Genomic DNA, 17,175 nt, shown 5'->3' with positions numbered 1-17,175 from the left:
CATTAAAGCATCGGTTTTGGTATTGAAATAAGCTTTCTTTCAGACTCAAAATAGAAAAAATATTTATTAGTCATACAGGTGTGTAATACACTAAATTATGTTTTCTTAATTTTTAAGTATTTAAATACCAGAGAAATGCATGTCATTTTTTTTCAAAATTCGTCTTAAAAAATTTAGGGAATCATAAAAAGTGTAAAAAATCAAACTCGACTTTTTGACCCAAAATATCTTTTATTGCTACAAATATCGTAACTCATAATTCTTCTTATTATATTTTTTGTTACTTTTTGTTTATTAAATGACAAAGTATAAGTCACCTCACCTCGTATGTAAAACCTTTCTTAAAAAGGTTTATAGAAACTATCCTAATTACTTTCATCATCAGTTTTCAGGAGACTATCCGGAATATTTAACGGATTCAGAATCACATTCACCTAAAACATGACATAATTAATTTTAAAAAATCGCCAAATTGGTTACCTTTTTCTTCTTCCTGTTGTAGGTTCTAACACCTTGAGGTTTGTGAGTGTGGTCCAAACTTTTCATATTTTTAACAAATGTCCTTTTGTTGTGATCATTACTATTCTTTATTTTAAGCGCCAATCGTGCCAAATTTTGATAAAAAAAATAACTAGTCGTCGAATTTAAATCCGTCATCACTACACCGTTCGACATTTCCGCCAGTGCCAAATAACAATCCCTAAAACGACTCTTTACCATCAAATAACAAAAATACAAATCTACCTCAAATTAACGTCTATGTCGTTTGGCCGCTTTTCAAACAAAGCTACATATTTTAAGACTCGTGAAACAATATCGGAAACGGCTGTGTTTTCTTGACTTTTTTTAATAATTTTAATCCATTGATTTATCGCCGAATCCTCATCTCTGAGTTTTTCCTCGTCATTTATTCGCTGGTTTGCCAATTTCGTGTAGTTTTCAAACGCGAGTCTAATCTCAGTTATGGTTTTATCAGGGAGGAATTTTTGAATTGCGGCGATGTTATTTGCGCCACATTCTCGCAGAGCGCGTAGGAGTTTCCTTTTTTCGGCCACACTCCACGTACTCACTAAATAAACAACAAACCAAAATAAAACATTTATTTCACAAATTACAAGTTTTTATAATTATTCAAAATCGTATCACAAGTATCAAAAGCAGTCTTAAAATGCGTTTCCCTCACTCCAAACTTTTCATAATGATGCAAATAAGCACCAAACTTGTAGAGAGTCCTCGCGTCTTGCAAAATCGAATCAAGAGAGCCACAAATATTATTAGTGTTTGAAACGACAGTCAGGCAATTTTCCAAATTAAATAATTTTCGTTTTTGGTGGTAAAGTTGCAAGGTTTTGGGGGAATTACAGTCTTTGAACGGTTTGAGATCACTCTCGTTCGGATTATAAACTCCTCTGCATATCAAAGCCGTTGACAAACTTTTATGTTGTTTTTTTTGTAAAAAGTCAAAACGAGATTGGCGCGAGATTGACGTCAGTAAAGACTTACAGTTGGACGCACAATCGAGTTTTGAAAGTGGGGCCGATCTGATTTGTAACAATTTATGCGAATTGTCGCACAATTTTGTCAACAAATCGGAGGTTTGAGTGTTTAATGGTTGGAAAACGGAGAGTAATTGATGCGAAATCAAGTTATTTATATCGTCAAAAGTGACGTCTTTAATATTCAAGGAATTGATGCAATTGTAGTGTAATCTATCATTTTCAAACACCAAAATAGCGTCACTAATTGAATATATCTTAGATAGAGTGAGTAAGCTGTTGTAACTTTGGATTACGACCTCTCCATTGGAATATGGGAGGATTAGAGCATTGACAAATGTTTTATTAGGAAACTCGTTTTTTAATTGTTCAATTATGCAACTTCCAACGCCAGAACCTGTGCCCCCTGACGAACTAAAAACGTTTAGAAAACTGCTCAACAAATCGCTTTTTTCCAACTCTTTTCGCACACATTCCAGAGTATCGTTTAACAATAATTTACTTTGATGAAAATAGCCAAAAGCCCAATTATTAGCTGATCCTCCACATGACTTTGAAACGATATTTTTGAACTGATAACAGGATTTTTTGTGAGGAATTGTTTTACTTTCAGTGTCTATTAGTATAGATTTTGGTACTAGTTTTTTGGTTTTAGTTACGTTAAACCACTTATTTAAACTCTCATTATAGTAATCACAATGTTTGGGATTTAAAGACAAGTCGTTATAAATGTTGGAGTAGAAAGAATCACAGATTTGGTTGCCGCATTGGCCATAAAATAATCCAATGACGCTCATATTGCAATATAAAAGCAAAATTACGTACTTTTGCCTTTCAGAAGCAAACTCCAAAATCAGTCTCGTAAGAACCAGTCTAAAAATAAAAAAAATAGAGTTATGATTAAATGTATGTTGTTATCCTTACCAATTATTCAAATTAATTATAAAAAAATAAACGAGTGTTTTTATTTAGTTTCGTAAAGTGAATTTTAAAAACTACATAACCTCAACGTGTGACAATTAAATATTACAGGTTCCTGTAACGAATCAATTCATTTGAAGGCGCCACTATACAAAACATAAAAAAGCGCTTTATTCAAATTTGTACAAAATTAATAAATTAAATAAAACTGCATTATTTAATTATTACATATATTTATTATAAGAATCCTTTATGTGCAATTCCTGTAAAACATCTAAAAATACAATGACCAATTTTAAAACTAGTAGTATCCCCCTCTAATAAAAAAACAGTTTTCATTTTATACTGAAAAATTGTTAAATAAACTGATTACCTTGCAACTGGATCCATCGGCTTAAATATCTTTCTTGGAACAACCTTTTTTTTATGTCCAAATAGTAAATGCTAAAATACAAAAAAAATATATTCTACAAAATCTTGTTCAAATGCAAATTAATCTTTAGATGATATTTTTATAAATCAAATAAAATAAAAACGTTACCCTGGGATGTATATTGTTTCTTGAACCTGAAACCTGAAAAACCATTTCAGATAATTATTGTTATTGTTGTACGAATTTTATTTACCTCCTTCACCGGGTTATTAACAGCTATAACAGCGGCGCAAGCACCTAGCAAAAGAATGAAACATATATTGAACTTCATTGTTTTCAAAATTGAAACTGACCAACTTTTCCAAGCTTCTAGCTTTTATACATTTTTCACCTTTCATTAAAATATCAGTTACATTCATAAAAAAAACATTATTTCAAATCTAGATACTTACCCACCCATAAAATATTTATTGTTTAAACCTTTAACAAAATAAAATTGTAACATAAATATGTGGAATTTGATTGCATTCCTTTCTGTTTACTTATTTTTCATTGTTTCCAATCATATTCAAAAAAAATCATTCCACTATTAAAATCACCAAAACAAAAATGTCATTTTCTAAAATTACTTACAACGAAACTATTTAATTTTTATCGCAGTACAGGTTATTATAATTCAAATAGCGCCACAAACACAAGATAAAAACAGAATTTAAACTAAACAAATGTGCATTTTGTTTGGCATAAATTTTACAACATTTTAAATTAAAATGAAAAAAAAACTGCTATGGTTTAAAGAAACCACGATGCAAGTGAAACTTTTTTTCGGATCAATACACATCAATACATCAGTACACTGATCAAAACACGCAAATACCGGGGAGCACTTGCACGAATGAGTAAGAATATAAATGCTACACGGTATTGTCCTTGGCTTATCTGACGAGCGCCTTACACTTTACCCCTACTCCGCAGCCGGCTGTAATGCGACATGCGATAGATGGACGAAAATTTTGAAAATTTTGATGGAAAAAAGTTTCACTTTATGAATATTATTTTTGCACGTAATACGCATTAGGTGTAGAATTAAATATTACAGGAACCTGTAATAAACTGCATTTGAAGACGCCACCAAACAAGCCAAAAAAGGACCAAAAATTAATAAATAAATTAAATTAAACTGCATTATTTAATTATTACATATATTTATTACAAGAATCCTTTATTTGTAATTCTTGTAAAACATGTAAATACACAATGACCAATTTTAAAACTAGTAGTTTCTCGAGTATCCCCCTCTAATAAAAAAAAAACAGTTTTCATTTTATGCTGAAAAGTTGTAAAATAAACTGATTACCTTGCAACTGGATCCATCGGCTTACTTATCGTTCTTGGAACAACTTTTTCTTCATGTCGAAATAGTAAACCCTACAATACAAAAAATATATATACAGGGTGCGCCAGAACTCGCGCCCCAGAGAAAAATTTCAAGTAAGATAAGATACCAGGAACATGGAAAAAATGTTTAAAAAATTCTATCTGTCAAAAAAATTTGACATTTGTTTTTTGACATTTGACATTTTTTTATGTCTATTTAATGATGCTGATGTTTTTGTATGTTTTGTTACAATAATTTAGTAAAGATACCAAAAATTTTGCCTATAAAAGCCACAAATAACATTAAACAGAGTTACAATTTACGATACACAGCTTCCTTGTTTCCTCTTCTAATAGCCCGTAGCAAAAAAACTTGGAAAATTATTTTTGCAACAGAAATAAATAGAGTCAAAGTGCAAAATTTAAACTTTCATAACTGGTATCTTACCTAATATGGCATTTTTCTCTGGGGCGCGAGTTCTGGCGCAGCCTGTATATTCTACAAAATCTTGTTCAAATGCAAACTAATCTTTAGATGATATTTTTATAAATCAAATAAAATAAAAACGTTACCCTGGGATGTATGTTGTTGCTTGAACCTGAAACCTGAAAAATCATTTCAGATAATTATTGTCATTGTTGTACGAATTTTACTTACCTCCTTCACCGGGTTATTAACAGCTATAACAGCGGCGCAAGCACCTAGCAAAAAAATGAAACAGATACTGAACTTCATTGTTTTCAAAATTGAAACTGACCAACTTTTCCGGACTTTTAGCTTTTATACATTTTTTACTTTTTATTAAAATATTACATACTTAATTACATACATAAAAAAATCATTTTTGCAAAACTATTTACCTATAAAATATTTATTGCTCGAACCTCAAACACAATAAAATAGTAACATAAATGTGTGGAATTTGATTGCATTCCTTTCTGTTTTCTTATTTTTTATTGTTTTCAATCATACTCAAAAAAAAACTCATTCCACTATTCAAATCACCAAAACAAAATTGGCATTTTCTAAAATTACTTGTTAATCTTTTATTGTATAATGAAAAAGCACAACAAAACTATTTAATTTTAACGCAGTATAGGTTACAAATAGCGCCACTAAGCCAAACACAAAATATAAACTAAATTCAAACTAAACAAATGTGTATTTTGTTTGGCATATATTTTACAACTTTTTAGATTAAAAAAATATATTTAAATACGTATATTATTTTTGCACGTAATACGTGCATTGGGATTGCACACATTTATGGAATTAAATATTACAGGCACCTGTAATAAACTGCATTTGAAGACGCCACCTAACAAGTCAAAAAAGGACCAAACATTAATAAATAAATTAAATAAAACTGCGTTTGTTACTTTTCAATCTTTTACTTAATTAATAATAATATAATTAATCTTTTATAACTTTTATTTTTTCTGTAGATCCTTTAGAATATAACTCCTGTAAAACATGTGATTACATGGTGCCCACATTTTTCAACTTGTAATGTTTCATCACATATTTTTCTCTAATAAAAAAATAATCAGATATCACTAAAAAATTGTTAAAGAAACTGTATTTACATTTCAGTTAGCCTCGTCTCGTTAGACACCCATACCGGAAAATTTATATCATTTTTATGAGGTGGTATATTTGGAAAATGCTGAAATACAGAAAAATATAATCTTTGCTACAAAATCCTGTTTAAAAGTAGCTTAATCTTTAGGTAGTTTATGATATTTATATGAATCAAATAAAATAAAAACCTTACTTTTGGGTGTATATCTCTAGTACCTGAAACCTGAAAAATCATTTCAGATAATTGTTACTTACTTATTGTATGTATGAATTTTACTTACCTTGTCCACCGGTTTCTTATTAACAGCTATAACAGCAGAGCAAACACCTAACACGAAGATGATACTAATGCTAAACTTCATATTGCTTTTACAATCCAAACCGACCAACTTTTTTTCAGCTTTTATATATTTTTCACTTTTTATTAAAATTTTAATTACATACATAAAAATATTTATTGCTTGCACAATAACACAATAAATTAGTAACGTAAATGTGTACGATTTGTTTGTATTCCTTTCTGTTTTCTTATTTTTTATTGTTTTCAATCATACTCCAGTAATAACAGTAAAAATACTCAAAAAAACTTACTTCGCTATTAAAATCAACAAAACAAAAATGTTATTTTCTAAAATTACTTTGTTAGTCTCTTATGTCTTAATTTACTTTTTTAATGACTAATTGTTTTCGATTTAATAACTTTTATCACAGTACAGGTTACTGTAATACAAATGGCGGCACTTAGGAAAACCCAAAAAAAAACTAAATTCAAACTAGACAAATGTGTATTTTGTTTGACATAAATTTTAGATTGAAATAAAAAAAATGATAATTTTTGCACATAAAACGTGAATTGGGATTGCACACATTTATGGTTTTCCCCACCATAAAAACTCGCTATCGCTCAATGTTAACTGAATTAACCAATTTGTTAGTTGTTAGTGCGAGAATGTTCCCAATTAATATCATGTCTTGTAATACAGTGATATATTAATTAAAAATGTAACAACCTGACAGAAAATTAGTTATAATGTGACTAAATGACTTTAATCGGTGCTTCTGATAACTCATCGTTGCATGTACTTCCGTTGGGAATGCCCAATTCTGAAGTAGTGTTAAAATGTGAAGACCAAGATAGTGTAGTCACGGAATTAGAAGATTTGTGCAGTTCCAGTGAAACTAATTTTACTCCAGCTGCTATAAATGTGGAAAATTCAAAAGATGTTATCATTGGGCCTGTAACCCAATTCCATGGACCAGTCACGATTTATCAAAATGTTACACATTCGGCTGCTTCTGGAGGGGCTATAGAGAATGGATCTGCTACCAATAACGATCTCAATGGTATAAAATTAAACATCTTATTTATCTTTTGCGGTGGTGCAAGTGCGTTTCTGCGAATTATCATGTTTGAACACGATAAATATAACACAAAATAAATAAAACAAAATGATGCACGATTTAAGTAAATAGAGCAGAGCAGATTAGAAACTTCTATTACAATATAAAAAACAGATTACTGTTCTTAATTATTTTTTGTTATTGTATTATATCTACATGCAGTTTATAAAATTTAATATTCTTTTACAAAATTTAGCGTTGTGACCCCTGTAATAACCAAAATAAAAGTTACAAGATATTATAATTATCTAAATTTTTTAATCTTCTGATATTCCTGGTGGCGAAAGCATTCTCTTCTTAGACTTCCTTGTATTAGAACATATTTTTTTTTTATATATCTTCGAAGTCATTTTTTTGTTATTTTTCTTATCATTTTCATGGATTTTTTCTTTGTCAGAAGGCACCATCTTGGTATTTGTCTTATGTTTTGCATAACGTCCTTTTCTGGTAGAAGCCATCCTTTTATTTCTTTTATGAAATTCCACAACTTCTTTACCGTAATCAATCATTTTTGTCAAAGACCAAATTAGAGGGATAATAAAAAACTAATAAAAAAAAAGAAAAATTTGTAAGAATTTCAATTGTAGATTTATCATAAAAAAGCTAAACAAAAATTGTAAGGCAAATTACAATTTTTAGTAACTTTTTTTTATTTGATGTTTGGTATTACAAATAAATACCTTCTTAATCCGAATTAGTTTAATTTAGTGTTAGTATACCTACTTATTATTAAAATAATCTTACTCTAGGTTGAATTTCATGTTGTCTAGAAGCTAGTCCAGAGTCTCGAGCTTTTTGTTCATGAAATATAATTTTAGATAATACTTTTACCACATCTTTGGTCTGTAGCTTATAATAACAAATTATAAGTTTTTATTGCGTACATTTTTTACTACTTACTTTATCTGCCACTGCATGATTTCCCTACACATTCCATATATAGAAAAACAAGAAAATTAAACATAAATTATTTAAAAATTGTGCTCATTTTTACCAATTCATTACTAGCTAGAACAACAGTACAAGTACAAAAACCGCCCAATAGGACGATAAAGCTGATCTTCATGGTGAAGTTAGTTAGTCATTAACTTCGCTAATCCCATTTTTTCAGCTTTTATTCAGTTTTTCAGATTTTATAGAGCAGTTAATTTTGTACATAAAAGTGTGGTGTGATTGATTATTTTTTCAAAAATTAACGATAAACATTTTTTGTTGCTCTATTAATCTTTTGAATACGTTTACAAAGACTAATTATTATTTTTTTCCAACACTAATATCTTACACTGTTTCTATGGTGCCTTTAAACTTATCTCCTTCTATAAAATACGTCGTCAATCAAATCGTATGTTATAAGCACATAAAATACAGTTATCTTGTCATTTTGCCACTTTTGAGATTATTTTGACAAATTTCTTTATAACAGTTTCTGAATTTAGTAAAATTTCTGACTCAAAATTATTGTTAGAAAAGTTTTGAAAACAACACAAAAAATGTCGGTCAATAAAATACTTGATTTTTAAGCTGTCTATAAAACTCTTAAAACAAAGGTGTCATTCTCTAAAGTTACATTTTTATTCTGTTAATTTTCTTGTAATAAAAGTCTCATAACAGAGCTATTATACTATTATGTACGTGTGTTTAAAAAATGTAATGACGGTTACAAATCACAATTTTTTAATAGAAAAATTATACTTTTTAATTTTTTTTTCATGTGAAAAAACAGTTATTATTTTACTTATAATATAATATTTCACAGCAAATAAAAGAAGAAAATATTTGTTTACAAAGTTCAGTGTTGTGACTCTTTATTTATACCTAATCCCTGTAACAACAAAAATAAAATTTACAGAAGCTTATAATGCGATTCGGAAATGTAATATATCATGATTCTTCTGGATATTCTTCTGGATGTTCTTCTGGATATTCTTCTGGATATTCTTCTGGATATTCTTGTGGATATTCTTCTGGATATTCTTGTGGATATTCTTCTGGATATTCTTCTGGATATTCTTCTGGATATTCTTCTGAATATTCTTCTGGATATCTTTCTACTGGCGGTTCTTCTGGTGGCTGTTCTTCTATTGCCTTTTCTTCTACTGGCACAGCTTTTTCTGCCCATTCTGTCGTTTCCGGTGGCGAAAACATTCTCTCCTTCAGAGAAGACGTCTTTTTCTTAGAATCAGTAGACACCTTGTTGTTAATCTTCTTATTGTTAATTGCATGAGGATTTTTATCGGCAGAAATTTCCTTTTTCTTATTTTTCTCATGAATTACATGGGCGTTTTTAGAGGGAAAAGCCTCTAATGTATTATTTTTCGCATTAATTGTATTACCAACTGCATGAATTACTCCTTTACCAGGAGACACAAATTTGTTCTTTTCATTGCTTGCATGTTTCTTGACAGATCGTGGTTTATTAAGTACATGGTTTACTCCAGCAAGGGTTGCACCACCTGATATACCACCCAATATAGCCGCAAATATTGGAACAATGAATGGTAAAATCTAATAAAAAAGGAAGATTCGAACAGAAAATCATTCGTAGATTCATCATAAAAAACTAAACTAAAAATATAACAAATAAAGCAGAAGAGCAATTAAGATTAGAATTTTTAAGTTATTTAGTGTTAATATGTAATTAAAATCTTACTCTGGGTTGAACAGTTTGACGTCCTGAAGATAAACTTGCCTATTCGGAAAATATAATTTCAGATACCAATTTGAAAAACTCTAATTACATACCAGTTTTTTATTCTATAATAACAAGTTATAAGTTGGTTCAATTTTTTAACTACTTACTTTATCCTCCACAGTAGTGTTTGTCTGTTTACGATAAAAAAATAAAAAAATATTGAAACATTTTGTATATGCTTACCAAAGTAGTACTAGCTATAACAATGCTGCAAGTAGCGAGCAATAGTATATTATTAAGTCTCAATTTCATTGTTGCTTAATAGAAAACTAAATTTAGCAAGGGTTGCTTCGGCTTTTGTACTCTTTTTAATTGTTATCGGACGCATAAAAATGTTTAATACCCAATCATTACTATTTTTTTACATCAGCCATGAATTATTAATTGTGCTCTTATCCTAGACTTATTTCATTTTATTTCTCAACTTTAACAAAAAATATTTTCTGAACCCAAAATATGGGTGATAATATCCTTTTTATTAGAAAAGTAAGGGACATTTAAAAATAGCAAATAACCTTCTCTTTATAACTCCACATACAAAAATAATCATTAATTTTTAAAAAGCTCCGCTATTTATTGAATTTCAAACCTTTCCATTTCCACTTGCTCCGTAAACACGAATTTATCAAAAGTTATAAGACAAAAATGCGTAATAAACTGAAAGATTCATGTATATTTTGTTAAATATTTTTCATGAAAACATCCAACCAATATAGAAAATGTTTACATAATTCCCGCTGATGTTAAACGGAAAGCATCGTTCTTTTTCAGTAGATAAACCGAAGAACGATTCAGTCGCATTAATTTCAGCGTCAAAATCGAAATTTTCGTCAATGAGTATGACAGTTATATGTCCTCTCATGAAGCTCATTAGAGTCAATTCGAGCAGATATCGGCAAAAAAGCGACGTAGTTTCGCGAAGCCAAAGCGGTGAGTCCAAAATAAACAAATTAGAGAACAAAACATTTTTGTTCTGCTCTATTTACCATACTCAAATATTTACTCACACATCGATTAGATTAACCAGTTAATGAAACCGCTAATTGATAAATTTTTCAGGAAAACTCGTCAAGTCTGAAAGCACCTGTTCCGATTCTCCCCACGTCGAAAAGTCAAAAAACTCCTTTCTATACTCGAAACGTGTGAAATATTTGGGCCTTGCTCTAGTCATCATCGTAATTTGCGTCATTACAACTAGCATCTTAATACTCTCACGGAAAACTGATAAGTCTCCTGAAACTGAGACTGAGATCCCAAGACCCCCTTTGGGCCCCGGTGCCATCATCAATAAGAAAATCTGGGGTGGCCGTGCCACTTTAAACTTCTCAAAACCGCTACCACATCCCACACATTTTGTGATCATTTCCCACACTGTTACTCCATTTTGCAACGATTTTCTTAAATGTTCACAAAGGGTGCAATCCATGCAGGACTACCATATGGGTAGTTTGAAAAGTCCCGATATTGGTTACAATTTCGTCATTGGTGGAGATGGAAATGCGTACGTTGGAAGAGGTTGGGATATTAGGAATTTTCACATGGATGATTCAATCGGAATTAGTTTTATTGGAGATTTTATTCAGGATAATTTGACAGCAGATATGATCAATGTAGCGAAGAAATTGTTAGATGAAGGTGTCAAAAGTGGGAAATTGGCCAAAGATTATAAATTATTAGCTCATAATCAGACATACAAAACGGAAAGTCCGGGACCCAATGTTTACAAGGAAATCAAAAATTGGCCGCATTTTGATACAAAAATTTATTACTTAAAATAGTGACAGAAAGAAAAATAAATTTATGTAATTTATTATGTTATTTGCTGGTTGTTACTGTTGTCATAAATTAGTACAAGAAAAAACAAAAATGTGAAAAAAACAATATATTAATTGTATAATTTATATAAATAAATTTATTAATAATAATTTATTTGTCTCTTAATTTTTTAACAAATTGAATTAATCAAATATTTGACCACTTCTTAAAACTGTCAAAACAAACAATTTTTTTGGGTCATTTTGTGTACTGTTTATTCGCAGTATCAAGCTGAATCATACCATAATAACATCGCGGGGATTTTTCTGAAATCCACACATTATATAAATCTCTGCTGAGTTTAAATTAACATTAGTTTCTTTTGTAATGTTACTTCAATCACTACCAACCAATTATGGTGTTTATCGCAACAAATGAAGAGCAAAAACGTAAGAGTGCACTTATGATAACCCTAAAAAAGATAATTTGTTTTAGAAAATAAACAAAAGGTGATCCTCGACCTCAAAATCATTGCATATTTTCTCGTTATATTTTTGGCTATGTTGGCTACTATTTTCGCTTTTTCGGCCCTTAAAAATCATCACAATGTGGCCAGCGACGATTTTTTAATCCTCCCATACGACGGATGGCCAACTTTTTTCAACCGAGAACAATGGGGTGCCAAACCTGCACTTAACCAAACCCAACTCCAACACCCAGTGGATTTAGTAATAGTCGCACATACCGTCACCACATTTTGCCGGAATTTCGAACAGTGTTCAGAAATTATTACATCTATGCAAAATTATCATTTCAATTTAAAAATGACAGACATTGGGTATAATTTTCTAATTGGAGGTGATGGAAATATTTATGAAGGACGAGGTTGGGATTTTGTTACTTTTCAAAATAATCACTCGATTAGTGTTAGTTTTATCGGTAATTTTCTGGCGGATGAGTTAAATTTATATATGATTGATGCTTTTCATCAACTGATGATTGACGGTGTTAAAGAAGGAAAATTGAGTAAAGATTATAAAATAGTGTGTCATAATCAAACTAAAGCAACGTTAAGTCCAGGTGAAAATGTGTATAAAGTGGTGAAAATGTGGCCGCATTTTCGCCCTGGAATATTACAAAACTAATCTAACAACTAGCAGTGTTAACTCGATTGACCTTCCATCAATGCATCAATGTTGATACAAGATATTTTTTTTTTAACAAAATAATGTGTATTTTGTTAATTGATGAATTTCAATTCAAACCAGTCGAACAAGTTTCACGTTATGAATAAATATAATATATCCATGTTTAACTGTGATCAGTGGCGTTGCTTTTGTAAGCAATAAAAAAATCTTAAAAAGCTAAACCAAAATTCTAATGTTGACATATTTAGCTTTAATACCTTCAATAATTACTAAAATAAATTCATTACAATACAATGATTTTTTTTATTGCATTAGTGACACGCAAACGTGAACAACCCACAAATCAATATTTATTTTTAATTAAATGAAGATAAACAATGATAAAGTTGTTAAAGCAATCATTTTGAGTTACTTATTGTGGTTCAAAATTCTGCAAAATTTGCACCATGCAATTCGACGCTCCTGCCTTCATGATAATACGCAAACCTCGTTGTTTATGTTAAAAAGAAAGTTGCACAGTCGCAGTTGAATCTAAACTCTGATAGTGCTATGTTCGTGTGATATGTTCCATCTATGGGTGCCAAAGCATCGGTGATTTGAACGCTTTTTGGAATGCAATCTCAAGGAACACTCGTTTACCCATTAACCAGCGATGGCGAGGATAATGTCAGTACTTCTTCGGAGGATGACAATGAATGTGATGGTGCTGTCGTCTTGCATCATAATGACAAACCGGATTTACCGTCGTTTGGCAATATCTCGGTGATGAACTCTAATGATATTCATTTTGGAAATAAAACCTTCTATCAAGGGCCAGTGACAATTAAACAATTTTTGTACGCGAATGGTACATCTAGTAGTGATAAGAGTGATAATAATGAAGTTGTGTTAGATCCGACAACACTCTCCAATAATGGAATTGATAATACGAGGCTGGTGAATGATATTGCGTCGGAGAAGACGAGTGAGGCCAATAAAACCGCAGTGCAGGAAAATAGTTCAGGAATTGTTAAAGGTAATTGCAACTAATCAGTGATGTTAGTATTAATTATTTTAATCGTATTAATACAATAACATAATTAAACAGAATTACTTATTTGTCTTTGTTTACAAAATGTAAGAAGGAGAATTCTAAGAAAAATTGATAATTTATATTTATCACTTTATCACACGTTATGTCTCAATCAAATCAATTTTTTTTTCAAAATTGAAAGTACAAAAAAATAACATCTTTAACCATAACCAAATATTCAAAATTTTAAAATCAATAACTTCAAAAAAATTGAAAAAATAAGCTTCTTGCCCAAAATGTAGTTCTAATTTTTTATAAAAAAAAACAAATTGCAATCAAACGTCTGAACGGGCTTATCGTACATTAACTTTTAACAACAGAATAATTTTTAATTCGCCTTCTATGTATAAACCGAGCCTTAATTTGTACATAATTTGTTTACACTATATAAATATTTTTCATTTTTCTCCGAATTTTAGATTATATTTTATCTAATTTATTATTTTTATAATACAGTTGTGGTTTGTACAACATTTCTACATTCAAATTACTGCAACTTTACATCATTAACAATCATTTTTAATAAAAAAATTAAAAAACCCAAATAAAATAGCTTTCATTAATGTTGATTCTTTGATAATAATTGGAAAACATATCTGCATTTTTTTGCACTATCCACAACTATATTATTATCTACTAAAAACAAACATTTTTATTTATTTACTATTGAAAAGACATTAAACATCTTTTACGCTCTTTTTACGTCAATAACAACTTGAAAATAATATAAAAACATAACAGATGAATGGAAACGAAAAATAACTTACATTAGGCTAAATTATAGTTATCTAATGTGGATATTTTCATTTCCTTTAATTATACTTCAATTTAGTTTCAGACCTTGATTGAGTTTATATTTCATATACGCATATATTATTCAACATTGATTGAAATATTATTACAATTAGTGTTAATTAATAACATAAGCAATTACTTTAATTAATTTTTTCATTTAATTTTTTTCCAGGATTTCGACGATTACAGAAACTCTCCCAAGAAAACGTTGTGATTCTAGTCAGTCTTCTAACAGTTTTAATTGTCTCATTAGCTATTCTCATGATTGTGTTATTATTAAAACATAGTTCGAATAATTCCATCGAAAATGACCAAATAGCCAAGGGAAAACCGGACGAACAGGAGAAAAATACACCAGTCGACTCGCCATTAGGTAAAATATTTTTTAAATCTCTCCAAAAAACAGACCTTGCTATTAAAGTGGGTCATAGAATAATAATTAGTCTTACTACAATCACTTTGGTTTTTCCGATGATATACTCGAATACGTACCTCCGCTATTTTTTATCTTTATTCTTTACCAACAAAAAAAATTACAATAATTCGTTGTGTATTTAATTTTTACGCAGTTTTAACCAATTTAAATAAAAAGTTATTATCTTTAAAGGTAGTAGAAGTGACAATATAATTTCACAGAAAAATCAAACGTCAAGGCTATGTTTATTATTCAAAGGAAGGACGACTTATATGCTAGTGCAATGTTAAATATTTTACAGTTACATATTTAAAATAGAATATTTATTTTTATCTAATTTCACAAAATAAGTAATTACATGTTTTTATATTTTTGGCAAAATATTTAGTGTCTAGGTTAATAAAACAAGATAAGAACACAATGACAAGATATCTGTAATAAAATAAGATATTTTTATTGTTCAAGTTAGTCAACATGGTTTTTAAAGCGAGGTGATCCACTGAACATCCTTGTTTATCTTTTTTTTGTTTTTTTTGTTTCAGACTCCAAGGGAAACCTAACCCTTCCCCCCAAACTAAAACTCGTCTCCCGTCTCGAATGGCTCGCCCAACCCCCAGTCCAACCCGCCAACCCTCTCCCCGTCCCCGTACCTTACGTCATAATCACCCACACGGCCACAGAAAACTGTTCTTCACAAGCTCAATGCATCTTCCACGTCCGTTTCATCCAAACATTTCACATCGAAAGTAGAAGTTGGTGGGACATTGGATACAATTTCCTAGTGGGCGGCGATGGAGAAGCTTACGAAGGCCGAGGATGGAAATCGGAAGGGGCGCATACGTACGGATACAACGCCAAAAGCATCGGAATTGCCTTCATTGGCACTTTTAACAGTTTCAAACCGCCAGAGAGACAGATAACGGCTTGCAAACAGTTGATTGCGAAAGGGGTGGAATTGGGGTATATACGAAAGGATTATAAGTTGTTGGCGCATAGACAGCTGCAGACGACGCAGAGTCCGGGGGCGGCGCTCTATGAGGATATGAAAACGTGGGAGCATTGGGCCAAAACGCCGTGATTTTGATTCATTTTTGTGATTTTTTTACACACCAAGACTGATATTTTAGTTAGAAAAACTGAATAAAAACAGAATATTATTGTTTAAAGGCATTTTCACATGCGTTACAGACACTATTTTTTCAATTTAAAAGAACAAAAACTACAATTTTTGCTTACAATTTTCCATAACATCATAAAAATTCACTATTCATTCCATGTGAAGCTTGAACACAACCCAAAAACACCATATTTACCCACTTTTAGCACAACACATCATTTTTAACATTTATAAAAATCAAATACCAAACGACTTTCTACTTGATTTCTTAATTTAAAAATTTATTACAAATGCACATGCGTACGACTTTAAGGTAGATAACCGTAGATATTTTTATCTATTTTAAAATCTACCGACATCAAATTTTTACCTCAAATTTGCAAAAATTAAAGAAAAAAAACTTACCTGAAGCATGAGCACCTGAAAACCGGCCACAAACACCACTTTTTAGTCAGTTTTAGCACAACATAGGATTTTTGACTTTTCTAACAATAAAATACCAACTTGCCACTTGATTTTTTTGAATAAAACTACTGCGCATGCGCACGAGAGTAACACGGATATTTTTTTCGAACTTGAAAATTTCACCTTAAATTTTAAATATTTCTGTACTAGTTTTTAAACAGTGTTCTTTAAAAGCAATTTTGTTTGCATTACAATATTGTTTTTTTTTTCGACGGTTGCTCAGGTTAGATGCGAAAGACAGAAATTAAAATTTTTGCTTCTAATTTAGAAAAATTAAAAAAGAAACTTACTTTTTAGTCAATCTGAAGCATGAGTACCTGGAAACCGACCAAAAACACTACTTTTTAGTCAATTTTAGCACAACACAGAATTTTTGACTTTTCTAACAATAAAATACCAAAGCCGACTTGCCACTTGATTTTTAAAAATAATACTAATACGCATGCGCAAGAGAAAAAGTGATTACCTCATGAAATTTATCACAAGTGTAATCTTTTGAAGTTTTGTAAACCAAGTGTTGCCCAACATTCAAAAGAAATCGTCTAGAATGTTATTTTTTTAGTTTT

General features: G+C 30.2%; 6 protein-coding genes across 9 annotated transcripts; 3 read left to right on the top strand and 3 right to left on the bottom strand.

Moving 5' to 3' along the window:
• Window positions 1-224: 224 nt before the first annotated feature.
• On the bottom strand, window positions 225-17,008 carry LOC123015233 (tubulin delta chain-like). Of its 4 annotated transcripts, none has more exons than XM_044414853.1 (5): window positions 16,900-16,970; window positions 2,322-2,369; window positions 745-1,069; window positions 481-700; window positions 225-434 (listed from the first exon to the last, which is right to left on the bottom strand). In XM_044414853.1, coding segments are annotated over exons 2-5 (615 nt in total). In that variant the 5' UTR covers window positions 2,323-2,369; window positions 16,900-16,970; the 3' UTR covers window positions 225-365. The 4 variants fall into 4 exon arrangements, with proteins under 4 accessions (XP_044270788.1, XP_044270787.1, XP_044270786.1 ...); XM_044414852.1 differs by lacking the exon at window positions 16,900-16,970 and adding an exon at window positions 2,421-2,478; XM_044414851.1 differs by lacking the exons at window positions 225-434; window positions 481-700; window positions 745-1,069 and having other exon boundaries at window positions 1,087-2,369; window positions 16,900-17,008.
• On the bottom strand, window positions 7,137-8,245 carry LOC123015239. Its single transcript, XM_044414859.1, has 4 exons — window positions 8,145-8,245; window positions 8,051-8,074; window positions 7,895-7,999; window positions 7,137-7,695 (listed from the first exon to the last, which is right to left on the bottom strand). Exons 1-4 carry the CDS (start codon window positions 8,214-8,216, stop codon window positions 7,408-7,410), a joined length of 489 nt encoding a protein of 162 aa, XP_044270794.1. The 5' UTR covers window positions 8,217-8,245; the 3' UTR covers window positions 7,137-7,407.
• LOC123015237 (activating signal cointegrator 1 complex subunit 2 homolog) lies at window positions 8,958-10,094 on the bottom strand. The gene is made up of 6 exons (XM_044414857.1): window positions 10,026-10,094; window positions 9,950-9,973; window positions 9,893-9,904; window positions 9,801-9,839; window positions 9,508-9,655; window positions 8,958-9,450 (listed from the first exon to the last, which is right to left on the bottom strand). Exons 1-6 carry the CDS (start codon window positions 10,092-10,094, stop codon window positions 9,032-9,034), a joined length of 711 nt encoding a protein of 236 aa, XP_044270792.1. The 3' UTR covers window positions 8,958-9,031.
• LOC123015236 (peptidoglycan-recognition protein SC1a-like) lies at window positions 10,593-11,758 on the top strand. Its single transcript, XM_044414855.1, has 2 exons — window positions 10,593-10,772; window positions 10,902-11,758. Exons 1-2 carry the CDS (start codon window positions 10,676-10,678, stop codon window positions 11,618-11,620), a joined length of 816 nt encoding a protein of 271 aa, XP_044270790.1. The 5' UTR covers window positions 10,593-10,675; the 3' UTR covers window positions 11,621-11,758.
• Window positions 11,856-13,059, top strand: LOC123015238 (peptidoglycan-recognition protein SC1a-like). The gene is made up of 2 exons (XM_044414858.1): window positions 11,856-12,046; window positions 12,093-13,059. The coding sequence occupies exons 1-2, from the start codon at window positions 12,013-12,015 to the stop codon at window positions 12,740-12,742; spliced, it is 684 nt and encodes a 227-aa protein (XP_044270793.1). The 5' UTR covers window positions 11,856-12,012; the 3' UTR covers window positions 12,743-13,059.
• LOC123015235 (peptidoglycan-recognition protein LC-like) lies at window positions 13,226-16,193 on the top strand. Its single transcript, XM_044414854.1, has 3 exons — window positions 13,226-13,760; window positions 14,785-14,985; window positions 15,570-16,193. Exons 1-3 carry the CDS (start codon window positions 13,358-13,360, stop codon window positions 16,103-16,105), a joined length of 1,140 nt encoding a protein of 379 aa, XP_044270789.1. The 5' UTR covers window positions 13,226-13,357; the 3' UTR covers window positions 16,106-16,193.
• Window positions 17,009-17,175: the final 167 nt, after the last annotated feature.

This window comes from Tribolium madens, unplaced genomic scaffold (genome assembly GCF_015345945.1).
Source record: "Tribolium madens isolate multiple individuals breed KSU strain unplaced genomic scaffold, Tmad_KSU_1.1 Scaffold_97;HRSCAF=244;Tcas5.2_LG3a, whole genome shotgun sequence".
NCBI classification, from domain to species: Eukaryota; Metazoa; Arthropoda; class Insecta; order Coleoptera; family Tenebrionidae; genus Tribolium; species Tribolium madens.
The sequence above is the reverse complement of the archived record's forward strand: the minus strand, read 5'-3'. Positions and strand labels throughout refer to the sequence as shown.